The sequence below is a fragment of the Lithobates pipiens genome, unplaced genomic scaffold (genome assembly GCF_037356315.1).
Source record: "Lithobates pipiens isolate NorthernLeopardFrog02 unplaced genomic scaffold, aLitPip1_a1.2 Scaffold_16, whole genome shotgun sequence".
NCBI classification, from domain to species: domain Eukaryota; kingdom Metazoa; phylum Chordata; class Amphibia; order Anura; family Ranidae; genus Lithobates; species Lithobates pipiens.
This window is the reverse complement of record NW_027507748.1, coordinates 136,604,219-136,617,793: the sequence shown is the minus strand read 5'-3', so window position 1 is coordinate 136,617,793 and position 13,575 is coordinate 136,604,219. Positions and strand designations below refer to the sequence as shown.

Here is a 13,575-nt window from a genome sequence, read left to right as displayed (position 1 = left end):
ATTTCCTCCTCCATGCTCCTAAGGTCCCCCTCTATGCCCTTCTCCGCTCCCCCTCCGTGTCCTCCTCCCCTCCTTCACCGCTCCCCCTCTGTGTTCTCCTCTGCTCCTTCTCCGCTCCCCCTCCACTCCCCCTCCACTCCCCCTCTGCTCCCCATTTGCTCCCCCTCCACTCCCCATGTGTCTTTCTCCGCTCCCCCTATGTCCTGCACCGATCATCCGGTCTCCCCTGCCCCAAACCTGTCAGAGCTGGTAATCTGTAATTTAGCGGCTTCTTCTTTTTCTGAATGCCCAGAGTCAGTGATCTATTTAGACCCCTGATATCTCACCAAAGCAACCCCCCACCACCAACAGGGTTGAAAAAAATAAATTATAAAAAAAAAGAAAAAACTGTAATAAATATTTAAAAGTAAAATTGTAAAAAAAAGGAAAGCATTTAAAAAATAACAAAAATATGTAGATTGTAAAAAAAGTAATTCAAAAAAATTGGGAAAATAAAGTTGTAAAAACAAAACAAACAAAAAACTACTGACTACTGACCTATCAGTGCCCATCAGTGCTACTGTCACATGACATTAAAAAAAAGTATCAGTAAACGGTATCGGTGATTAAAAAAGTATCGTACTTGTACTCGGTCTTAAAAAAAGTGGTATCGGTACAACCTTAATTATCAAATAAATCTGATTTTGTTCAATAGAATATTATTATTCTATTTTAACATCACCTTTTGTACAGCACTTTGTAAATGTAGTAAGGTCATTTTTTCTTATCCATACGGGAACACCATCAGGGATGTAGATTTCAGCCAATTAGACTGACCCTGACTTCAAGGAGAGTTAGCAGATGTGCAGTAATAAACAACATTTAACCTCTTAGTTTTTTTCAATTAAAGTTTAACCATTTATATGTTCTATTTGAGTAACACAGAGAATAAATTGGTTCATTTTTAAGATCCCCTGCTTTAATACAAGGAGAGTTATACAAGGAAGTAATTGGCAAATTTTCTAGATTTCCTTGCTTAGACATTCTTATTGTTAAGTGTACAGTATGTGGATTTGTTGGCTTTTCCAAAGTATCTACTGTACATTGTACCTTACTATTGCAGCTTACCAAAAGTATAGGTTATAATGTGGCTGGGTACTTAAAATACTACCAGACAACAAGTAAACTCAGTTCATGAACTACTATTACTGTACTCTACACAAAATTCCAAAACCTTGAAAAAAGTCCAATCAATTTATTTAGATTTTTCTAAAAATCCAATACAGCCAGATATAGCAGGCTTCTCAAAGGGCATTGGGTGGGACTTTCATCATATGATTCTCTGATGTTCTATTTTCTTTTCATGCTCTAGCATGCATGCATGAGACTGCAGTGTGGGAGAGAGAGTATTACCTAAACCCCTATACATTCTGACCTGCATGCCAGAAACTATAGTCATTTGGGCAACAATACAGCAAGCTGTGCATTTCATTTTTGAATAAACATTTTTATAGTTTGACTGGTGTGTACTTTTCAGCAACCTCTTGAATAAACAGATCTACACTAGACATGTGCAAAAGGAAAAAATGTGTTTAGTTTCGTTTCGTTTTAATTCATTAATTTTGTTTAGTTATATTCGTTAACTTCCTTAAATTCGTTTTCGGATTTCGTTTAGTTTTCTACCGAATTCGAAAAATCGGCCACATTCGAAAATATTTCAACCAAATTCGAAAATATTTCTACCGGATTCGAAATGATTTCAACATGATTCGACATTATTTCAACTGCATTCGAAATGATTTCAACATGATTCGACATTATTTCAACCACATTCGAAAATAACGAACTCCAAATTTGGATATGTTGTAGTGCTATTGTGTTTGCATACCAAATTTGGGGTTTCTAGCTTTAAGTGACCCCGAGATATGTGGCCCCAAAATTGGGTCGCAAAATGTCATTCTCTGCTCTAATAACTAATAACATTTTGCGATCCGATTTTGTGGCCACATATCTCGGGGTCACTTATAGCTAGAAACCCCACATTTGGTATGCAAACATAATAGTACTAGCACTACAACATATCCAAATGGAGTTTCTAGCACCAAGTGACCCCGAGATACATGGCCCTAAAGTCGGGTCACAAAATATTTTCAAATGCGGTTGAAATTATGTCGAATCATGTTGAAATCATTTCGAATGCAGTTGAAATAATGTCGAATCATGTTGAAATAATTTCGAATGCATTTGAAATTATTTCAACATGATTCGACATTATTTCAACCACATTCGAAAATGCAGTTGAAATAATTTAGAATCATGTCGAATTCATTCGAATTCATTTGTTATATTTCTTTCGTATTCGTGGTAATTTGTTATTTTTTTATTCGGACATTCGGATGCCTCCGAATGTCCGAAAGATGCAAAATTCGGCCGAATTTCGATTCGTTACGAAACGAATTGCACAAGCCTAATCTACACCACCCTAGGAGTTTTGATTTTTAAAACAGAAGATGTGGGTACCTTTTGGGGTGGCTCAGCCCCTAAATGCTGTCTGTTACTAAAATGTTTTGGTGGTTGGCCATTTAATTTATCGGTATGCAGATACAAACTACTGTAAATACAGAAATTCATGATGGGTAACAATGTTCAGTTATGTCCCCTATGTTTATAGGACTAGGGGCTGCTAGCTCTATGCCAGTCGACATTTGTGTTTTCATTAACACTCTTTGGCAGACCAGGAAACAATACCCAATTTCAAGAACTGGTGATTGGACATACTTAAAGTTTCTTGCATTTATCCTCTGTGTACCTGGTCTACTCAAAAATTCACCGTCAGAGGATTTTGGTGGTAACTTTCATTCCCACAGCTGTGTGATTGATTTGTGTCTATGTCTGAATTGTACACATGAAAATTTTGAACCAGTTTTGAAACTATTTTAATAGAGTAGCGTCAAATGCACCTGATTATGCTTTGCATGTTAAAATACCAGCATCCAGGTCTTCATATCTCTGGTTCACTACAGAAGAAACATGTAGTGATAAGGCTGTCTCTTTGTGCAGGTCATACCACTTGCTGGCCTGTGGGGTGGTAGTGGTGTTCTCTGGAACCTAAAATTATCTTGTAGCTGGAGGTGGAAGAAGGATAGATACCTGCATGATTATGTTTTCCCGATTATCTATTGACTGAGTTATCAGCACATTTTCTGATTCAACTGAATGCAGCCAGATAGAGACTGTGTCCTTCTATGTCTATGGGCACTTTTCGAGCAATAATAACAGGTAGTATAGATAGTTATATCAGGTCATTGCCATTAATTAGTTGGCCTTAATGGAGCACCACCATGTCAGCCATGTCAGGTATCACTTGTCATGTATTTTACAATGATTCTATTTTTCTCTGTCTCTTCAGTGTGTTTTGGGACTATGCCCTAATCGTGCCAATAAGTCAGATAGTCTGTATACATTGCCACCAACAGCGTAAGTAAAAGTTTCACCCATATATTATATATAAAAAATATTGTAAGTAAGGGAAACACATAATACAGTATATGCAATCTGTGCTGAGTCACTGGTAAGATTATAGTGCAGAATGAGCTAATCATCTACATTAGTTCAAAAGACCAGCAATGATATCATGCTGATCTTCTAGCATTAGTATGGTCACTGATCTAAAACCATAATTTATCTTCATTGTAATAATAATAATAAAATAATTTTCAGCATAACAGTTAAGCAACTAGCATTTTCAGAAGGAGACTCACAGTTGCAATTTAAACCTTCTGACAGGTTTCCTTTACGGAAGCAATAAAAAGAAAGATAATGCGCAAAGTGACTCATCACAATCAATTAGATTTCTGATTTAACAGTATGGAACAGTCAGAATGATGCAATTTGACTGTTGGTTGCTTTGCGTTAATGCACTTCCTGGTTTGCATTTTCCCTCATTAGATAAATCTGTAAATTGTGTTTCTCTGTATCTGATTGTACATTTACCAATGATGTTAATGTCCAGTCTTGTATAATTACTCTTTGACCTTTTTCCACATATAGCAGACAACAAGGGAGTCCTTGTACTGGTCAGCCAGGATGGTATCCAGAGACCTCCACTCCACTTCCCTCCAGGGGGACATCTTCTTGCCTTCCTTTCTTGCCTTGAAAATGGTCTTCTACCTAAAGGACAGCTAGAGCCCCCACTATGGTCACAAAGGGGCAAGGTATGTTAGACAATCCGTGGGCAATTTGTTTCCATGGATAAAAATATTTAAGAAAAGAAACATGGAAGGCATACACATAGCGACCAGTCTTATTTAAGCTGTCTCATTTGGGGTGGCAAAGAATACTACCTAGACTGGATTCACCCTTTATGCTCAAATCACAAAGCTTGAACACCAGCGTAAGGATACTTATCGTGACATTTTATATTTGGAAAACAAGCTCTTTGTGTTGTGAAAAGGGCACACCATTTATTGCATTATAATGTGCTTTAACATGTATTCTGCAGGCTCTAGCCTGAGAACATAAATGAGACATACCATTATAAAACACATTACATGTGCATTTTAAGAGTACAGGAATATAAAAAAATAAGCATAATACTTACCTACCTCCTGCATCATCGGTCTAATGCTGCAAGCTAACCCCCACTGGCTATAAGCCCGAGAACTGAGCGATCATGTGACTGTGGATTGCTCAGTTCTTGGCCGGCTCCTGGTTTCAGCTGCATACTGAGTGGCTGAGCCAGCTGCCTGTAAGGCATCTAGGTGGATCTTGGCATTATTGTCAGGATCCATCCACAGTCTGGAGTAGGTCTGTGAGATCAGGCTGAAGGCCACTGTCGGACGATTCTGGGTCATAGGAGAATACAAGTAAGTGCACTCCTGTGACCCACATGAGAAGTATGGCTAAAAGAACTTTGGCCATACTTCCCTGTTAAAATGCTGCCATTAATTTTTGTTGACTAAACAGTTTAGGCAGGCTGCTTTTTCCTTACTGCACCGCACTGGAGCACAGAAATATGAACATCTGTTGAGTAGTGTGTTAGTGTGGTGTTCTTGCAGTAGTTGATTAAGGCTCATTACACACGGGCTGTTTAATTGCATCTCTTCAAGCCTTTGTCTCTGAATGCAAAGGTCCCTTAAACACGGGTATCACTCGATGCACCGTTTAACTTCATCCAGCCAAAGCCTGCCACAGACTTGTAGCCAGGTTGCAGGCAGTGCGGCTTGATGCTGCACCCATCCCTCTCAGGCACACTAAAATGCTAGGAGAGACGCATTGCACCTAGACAACCCCATGTGCAAGATGCCTAATGCCGCGTACACACGATTGGAATTTCGGCCAGAAAAAGACAGATGAAGGTTTTCGTCGGAAAATGCGACCCTGTGTATGCTCCATCGGAATTTAGCTGTCCGAATTCCCGCCAGCCAAAAATTGATAGCAAATTCCGATTGTGTGTATGCAATTCCGACAAGCCAAAAATCACGTGTGCTCAGATTCAACTACGAGACAGAAGCTATTGGCTACTGGCTATTGAACTTCCTTTTTCTAGTCCCGTGGTACGTGTTGTACGTCACCGCGTTATAAAGGATCAGAATTTGGTGTGACCGTGTGTAGGCAAGACAGCTTGAGCGGAATTCCGTCGGGAAAATCATCAGAGCTTTTTCCGACGAGAATTCCGATCGTGTGTACGCGGCATTAGTGTATGTATAGCTAAAGCTTTTTTTCAGTACAGAAAGATTAATACTCATTTCACTTTATTTTTTGCTGTCTGTGTCCTATTGGGGAGATCTCCTGTCCTCGAGACATAAGTGTGTGATTGAGGGAAAGGTTTTGACTGTACATACACTTTAAAGGAGAAGTAAGGCCAAAATGGGCTAGAGCCTTTTGTTCACTGACGCTACTCAGCCGTTCCAGACGCTGGCGAGTCTGAGAGCCTGAGCCAGCCTCTCCCATCCCCTCCATAACCCCACTCTCCAGTGAGTGCTGGAGGGGCAGAGCAGAGAGCTGGTGACTGACAGTCACCAGAACTTTGCTCACTGAAGGCCGAGAACTGAGTGATCAACAGTATTTGATTGCTCAGTTCTCTGAATTAGTAGCGTCAGAGGACAGATGGGTCGGATTGATACTGCATCCACTTAAGTGTGTATCATTTTTAATTTTTTTTTAAATACTACATTCTCTTTTAAATCTGCTAGAAACCACTTAGATGTGGCCTAATATTTTAACCTTTTTTTTTTACAGGGGAAAGTATTTCCAAAACTGAGAAAAAGAAACAACTCTAATAAGTCAGTAGACTTTGATGACAGTTTTGTAGAAGAGTTAACGGTAGACTATGTCTTCAGAATTATCTACGCCGGACATAGACATGACAACAGTAAGTTTGTTTATGGTACTTAGTTGTTGTATTTGTACACACAAGACATTCATACATGCTATTCTTCTTTGCTAGGGATCTAAAATGTGTAACATTTGGATTCACTCCCATACATTAGCTACACTCCCCAAACAAGATGTGTTAATATACATACATACAGTAGCTTTCTAGGCAACCTCTGCTGAGAAGTGTGTGAACTGCAGACTAATTGTCTTCAGATTTAGCCCTGATGAAGGGGAAGTGGCATAGCTCCTGAAACATGTTGGCATTTCTACTTTACCTTAATGAAAGCTTATTTGGACTTTTTTTTTTTTTTTTACCTTTGATCTGACACTGTTGTTGTATTTCTTCCTTTGTGGACTTTCACTCTGAGTCCCTCAGATAGGGGTAACCTGTTTAATGAGAGCAGCCTCACCAGAGCTAATGAGCTTCATAGAATGGACCAATTTTCCACAATTGTAAGATGATAATGAAAGATCCAGCACATATTTTTTAACTTCTTCTTTTTCTTTTCACAATAAGTTTTATTAAGGAAGGACAGTTACACACTTTCTAGTAATACCAGAGAACAGATAGAAAGCATTGTGTGATAGCTTCAATAAATCTTTATTATAAAATATGTCTTGTACTCTCAGAAGTGCTTGGAAAAAAAACACATGTAACATAAAACTATTCAAGGAGAGACCCGCTATATCCACTGAATTAAAAAGTGCCCGGCTCTTGAATCCTTCAAGCAACAAATAATTACTGCCTAAAGTGGAATTCCAGCTAAAAATCTAAATCTGCCCTTGTTTAGTATGTTTAACAACCAAAACTTTTATAGTGTGAATTACCTTAATTGCTAATTGTCTAGATTAGAAACAGTCTAATCTAGACAATTGGCAGTCTTCTGAGCTTTACCTTGGTGTGCCTGTGTAGCCAAATGTGGCTGCTCACAGGCACTTCCTTAGACATCTGTGTAATCCTTACAGCACAGCTCTGATTATCTTTGCCCCTGTCATGCCAGGCCTCGCCTGGTGCACAGTCACCATCAGCTGGCTAGGTACATCACACCATTAAGAGCCAGTAGGCATGCTCAACAGCCGCCCTGGGCTCTGCAGTCACATGACAGAAGCAAAAAAAGAAAAAAAAACATCTTTGAACAATTTTAACTGTAATGCTGTAACATTATTGGGGTATATGATAAATAAATAAAAGCAATCCTTTCCTTCCACTTTAAAGCATGCATTCCTGCTCTTTGAGAGTGGGCGCTCTTCTTCAGAGCTACCTAACCAGCACACGCTTTGCCTTTACATAGCCTTAAAGGGTAACTCCACTTGATAAAAAAAAGCAAATAAAGAAAAATGTATGTAGCGTATACAATTGCAACACAAGTCATATTGTAAATTAATATTATTAAAAATTACCTTTCCTTTTTAATCTGCAGCTCTATCATTTTCTGAAAATGCAATTTAGTATGGCTACCTGGAAGTGTTCTGTACGCAGGGTGTGTACAGAACATCCCCCAGAAACATAATTTCCTGAGTGTGTGATTGGCTCACCAATTTTCCCAGAAGTCTGCACTAAGATACAAATCAGATTTCAGGCATGCCCTGGAACAAAAATGTCATTTTTGGTGAGATACACCCAATAGGAAATCACATCCAAAGGCATGCAGGCCCAGCAGATTTCCCCAATAGAGCCCTGCAGGTGCCACAGCTGATTGAAAATTATGAAACCACAACCATTAGATTCACTTTCCCACATGGATACAGACAAGCACACAGGGATGTTTTAAGAATAACAAAAAGTAGGATTCTGCAACAAAGTTAGTTAAAATCCTTGTAATGCACATAGATCACCCAGAGGGGAATGTTTTTTTCTCAACAAAAGTGGAGTTACACTTTAATCGCAAAAAGTGCTCTGGTCAGGAAGGGGGTAAAATCTTCCGGGGCTTAAGCGGTTAAAGTGAAACAATAAAAATTTTATATTCCTTTAAATATCTTTAGGTGTCCTTAGTATGCCTGTAAAGTAGCATATCTCTCCCATGTTTATAACAGTGCCACAGCAAAATGACATTTCCAAAGGAAAATTTTTCATTTAAAACTGCTCGTGGCTGTAATGTATTGTCAGATCCCGGCAATATAGCTAAAAATACCAAAAACACCAAAAAATGTCCCCCCAAAATCCATACCAGGCCCTTCAGAATTGTAATTACATGCCCTTGTTAAACGGGGGCAGAAAAATTGGGTCTTGGGCCTTGGGTGGTGGTGGTGCCACAACACTGTAACCCCTCAAAGATACTTGTGTTGGTCACTGGAATGGGCCTACTGTGAAATATTAAATCAAAAGTTGTAATTACATTCCCCTGTTGAACAGGAGGGGAAAAAGTGGGCCTCGGGTGGTGGTGGTGGTTGTCGATGCCACAACACTGTAACCCCTCACAGATACTCGTGTTGGGCACTGGAACAGGCCCTGCTGTGAAATATTATATCAAACATTGTAATTACATTCCCCTGGTAAACAGGGGCAGAAAAATTGAGCCTTGGGTGGTGATGGTGCTACAATACTGTAATCCCTCACATATGAGACTGTATATATATATATATATATATATATATATATATATTAATACTCTGCCTGCACTGACTGAATATCGAGCCGTAAATACTGAATATATAGTCTATGCTAAATGCAGAGTATATATATATATATATATATATATATATATATATATATATATATATATATATATATATATTCTAGACTGACTATATATACATAACCCGCCTGCTTAATCTAACTCAAACTATTTCTCTGTCCACGCCAACAACACTACACACGGCCACTCTGTAAGCAGTCTTATATAGTGTGGGGAGTGGACTTAGTGCCCCTGAGCCTTTGGCCAATTATGGCTCTCTCAGCAGAGCGTGCTCATACAGTAATGCACTACGATCGCACAGGGCATTATGGGGCGTTCCGCGGCGCTCAGATTTTCTTACGAATGCCCCATATATTCGGTTTGTTTTATAACAAGTGTACACCCGATATTTGAGTCAAACTTGCGTTCGACACGAAACGTGGGCTCATCCCTAGTGAAGAACAATGTGCAGAGTACACTAACCCAGAGAAACCAATCAGCAATCTTCTCTCTTTGCTGTTTTTGATCTTGGTTATAGAATAAATAAGCCTGTGTGTTTTAATTTCAATGCATTTCAAGTTATAGAGAAGAAAAATTTAACCAAGCAGGCTATGCTTCTACTGTACTGACCCGATGGAGACCGATCTCCTACCCCAATCTCTTGAGATTGAGATACTGACAATATCTACTGCTATCTGACCTTATGTATTGACAAATACCCTCAGAAATCCTATCTACATACTTCAATTGCTGCACACAGTGTTAAATTATGCCCATGGTAACTAACTGTTGCCCAACGATTACCAAAGCTAACAGAAGTGGCGTGCGCCACATTAACAAAGCAGACCTGTGCCAGTTTTTATTTCACTGTGAAATTACACTACATAAGTTGAGCCTGCAGGGTCAACCCTCCGCCCTCCTGCTCTGCGCCAAGCAGGGGAAGTGGTGGGGGGAGCCACAGCCACAAAACAGAGAGCAGATCGCTACTAAATAAGAAAAGGGTTTGCTCACCTTTTGTCAATTAGAAGGTAACAGCATCTGATCCACGTTCTGAGTTTTGGAAAAGTACTGCAAACATTGCGCTTGTATAACACCTTGTTAACTCCCCCCTATAACTGAATGAAGATGGGACACAAGTAGACATTAAAACGGAGTTCCAGCAGCTACAAATACTGTAATAAAAGGATGCTTACCTGTCCAGGGATCCGTCATTCGGCTTTGGGTGCAGGCGCCGGCATCTGGGAAAGTGGGGCTGCACTTTCTGAATGGTCCCTCCTTTTTCTGGGACCTCTGTGTGTCCTAAAAGGCAGCGGGGGGAAGGATGAGGGGCCGGAAATGTTGTAGATCACCAAGTGGCGATCTTACCCTGAAGTGGGAGCGGGTATCTGTCAAAAACAGGTATCTGCTCCCCCCTCCCCAAAAAGTGAAAAATGTGACAGGAGGTTGCCAACAAGCAGAGCTTCCCCTTTTAGGGAGAGCTCTGCTTTAACAGGAATTAATGCGCAAAAAAGGCAAGCAGAGCACTTTAGTGCCTGTAGGTTCCTCCAAGATGATTTTATCCTCAATACTGACTTACTATGCCTTGTTCTTTACTGAATCTCCTTGTAGAGGTAGCCATCTTGGTAGAGGAGTAAGACCTTGCTTCCTCCTATCGATTCTCCTTTTCCTTTTATCAATCTGGTTGGGGTAATATTTAAGAAGCAAAGGTAGAAGTGGAGGAAGCAGAGATCCTTATAATGATAAGGGATCATTGCACTGCAAGTCCTCAGGTACTGCTTTCTCTCCAGCAATGAAAACAGAAGGCAGCATAGTAGTAACATTTACAAAATCTCAGGAGACTAGCAGTAGATACAGCAGTGATGATCTCACACTGCAGATATACAGGTATTAGGCTGCAAACCAGGAGTGACTAAGTGCCAGTCATGCGACACTGCTATTTTTCAGAAGAAATTCACGAAAAAACGTAAAAATTTTCTAGGCCGAGGCTCTGCTCATGATTAGACAAGATGTGTAAGTCTTCCAGTTTAAATGGTGCCATGTGATCTGATGGTGGATCAGAGGACACCTCTTTGTGATTTGCTCACCTCCTGATATGTTTTCCAGTGATACATTTATTAAAAGCACAGGATTTCTGAAACAGTCAGAAATGTCTTCAAAAATGTAATGAAATTCATGGGTGGCTTCATTCCAGAGTAATTGCAGCACAATTTAAAGTTCCTCAGTGTAACAAAAAGGTGAAAATTGTGAGAACAGGAAATGCAAGAGTTGTATTTGAAATAGCAGATTTTCACTTTTATAAATGTTCCATACCCAGTTCAAATCAGTAGAATCTCAAAGTAGGTGATGTGTCTGTGTACTTTCATTTCACTTGTAGAAAGCTGGCGCATGCCAAGTATTTGGAGCACAGCAGTTTCAATTTAAAGTGACAGTATTTCCTTAAAACATGAATCTTAAATCTAAAAATCTAAAATTTAATAAATAGTTCTATCATGGGTAAAACCTAAAACATTCAACCGGATTTAAACTCTAACTACACCCAAATTGTTACCAATAATTCAAATTGCCTTCAAATTTCACTTTATATAAATTTTTACTTATTTACCATCCTGAACAGTGCATACGTATTTGTTTATCTATAGAATATTAACGTATAATATCCTATCAGTCATTTTGCAATGCAGTGTAGAACATGAAAGTGGCACTAAACTCTTGCAATATATTCTCCTCATGCATGTATTCCTAACTCAGAAAAGTGCTTTCTATTGCTCTCAGCCTCCTTCAAATCTCCAAAATTACTTTTTTTTTTTTTCTTTTCTGCTGTGATCTGACTTCCTGTTGGAGGATGGCTACATTTATTCTCCATAGTCCCACTGTATGTAGGAACAGAACCACCCTCTTTTGCTCACTCCCAAGATGGACTGTGAGATTTGTAGCATGCCTAAAGCGGTGCACATGACCTATGACCACAACTAATGTGCACTGCTCATTTCATATGGAAGTGTAGCTCTCAGAGGATGTTAAAAGGAGGCAGAAAATAAGTAAGAAATTATTTCATGATAAACAGATTACAGGGCCATTAAAGTGGAATTAAAGTAAAAAGAAAAATGACACTCACGTCTCCTCCCTCCTCCTCCTCCTCCCGGCAGGCAGCATAGCTTCTCCTTTTGGCCAATCGGGAAACAAGTCACAAAATACGCTTCCTGATTGGCCGGGAGGAGAATTAGTGTGACAATAGCGAATATTCATTTGCTAGTGTCACACAACTGGATGGGATTGGGGAGCAGTGCCCTGCACCCCAAGCCCATCCTATTTTGAAGCCTATTAGAGCCTCTGACTCTAATCACATGCTTAAAAAAAAAACCCGTATTGAAATCCATGCATCCGGCACCCTCCAGGCGCCCTGCAGATTTAGATTAGGGGCCAGACACATGGATGGGGGGGCGACGCCAATGCGCCCCTTATGGACGTGCCGCCACTGCATGTTAGCGAACATTTATGACACTACTCTGTGCCGTGATTATGCAACTTCTGCAGGCATGTGCGGGATTGACGTCATCGAGGCCTAGAATATCAAATGACCGAGAAGAAAGTTCCTGTCACAGACAAGAGTGCTGACAAAGCAGCGCTAAAAGGAATGGCTTGGCAAGGAAGTCTGCCATAATGTAGTAGGATGTGGTGCATACTAGTACATTATGACATAAAGCTGCTGATGGCTATTTTTTTTTCTTTATGAGAATGTGTGGATGTGTATAGATTATTTTTGCAAAATAAGGATATCATTTAGGGTCACTTGACAGTTGTCTAGAAGTACATAGAAACAGAGAACATTCATCTCATCTCAGTCCAATCAGGGAATAGTTTGTATGTCTGTAAACTTTCCCAAATTGCAGTAGACATCTGCTCATTGAGCCATCACAGGAAGGGGGTGCTCGATCAGGATGGATATTGTTCTGGCCCATCAGTGTTATTTCCCTCCAGAGAGGCTAAAGATTAGGAGGTCTGTAACATGCTCTTCCTCTGCTCTCCATAAACACAAGGTGTAAACTTTCATGTTTTCACTATGACCTTTATTCAGTTGGATCATTTGGTGGCCACATGGAGAATATTGCTAGGTACCATAATCCAGTGCAAAGGACAACGGCACAACTTTCCCACTGCAAAATCTGTCCTGAAAATACTCAAACGTGCAATTTAAAGTTTCTGGGTTCTTTATGAACAATTTTAGGCTTTTTGAAGAATATTTAGTAGATCTTTCACTATATTTGTTGATCTGCACATTTACTAGCATTGCACTGGATCATTGCAAACATTTATACAATTTATCACAATGTTATGGACAGGAAAAAGTAGTAATTAGAGAAAAAAAAGGAGGAATTACCCTTTTCCAATTCAGCTCATTTGTTTCTGTCAAGGCGATCCTGTTCTTTGCTCTTGGAAGACAGCTGACTTGGCTTTCTGCCATCTCACAATTTTATTAGGTCTCCAAGGAGAGGACAAGACTTGATGAAACATAAAGATTCTGTGTTTCAGGGCAGCAGTTCAGAGGTTGAGTTTAAATGAAATTAACTTGTATCTGGATATTTTTAAAAGGGAATGTCTTCAG

The 13,575-nt window shown here is 39.7% G+C and overlaps 1 protein-coding gene across 2 annotated transcripts in view; it reads left to right on the top strand.

The window, feature by feature from the left end:
* SGSM2 (small G protein signaling modulator 2) overlaps positions 1-13,575 on the top strand; it is a 550,156-nt gene that overhangs the window by 477,585 nt on the left and 58,996 nt on the right. For both annotated transcript variants that reach the window (XM_077480502.1, XM_077480501.1), the window contains exons 9-11: positions 3,389-3,456; positions 4,030-4,193; positions 6,220-6,352. In XM_077480502.1, the coding sequence (XP_077336628.1) occupies positions 3,389-3,456; positions 4,030-4,193; positions 6,220-6,352 (365 nt within the window). The remainder of the gene's footprint in view (positions 1-3,388; positions 3,457-4,029; positions 4,194-6,219; positions 6,353-13,575) is intronic.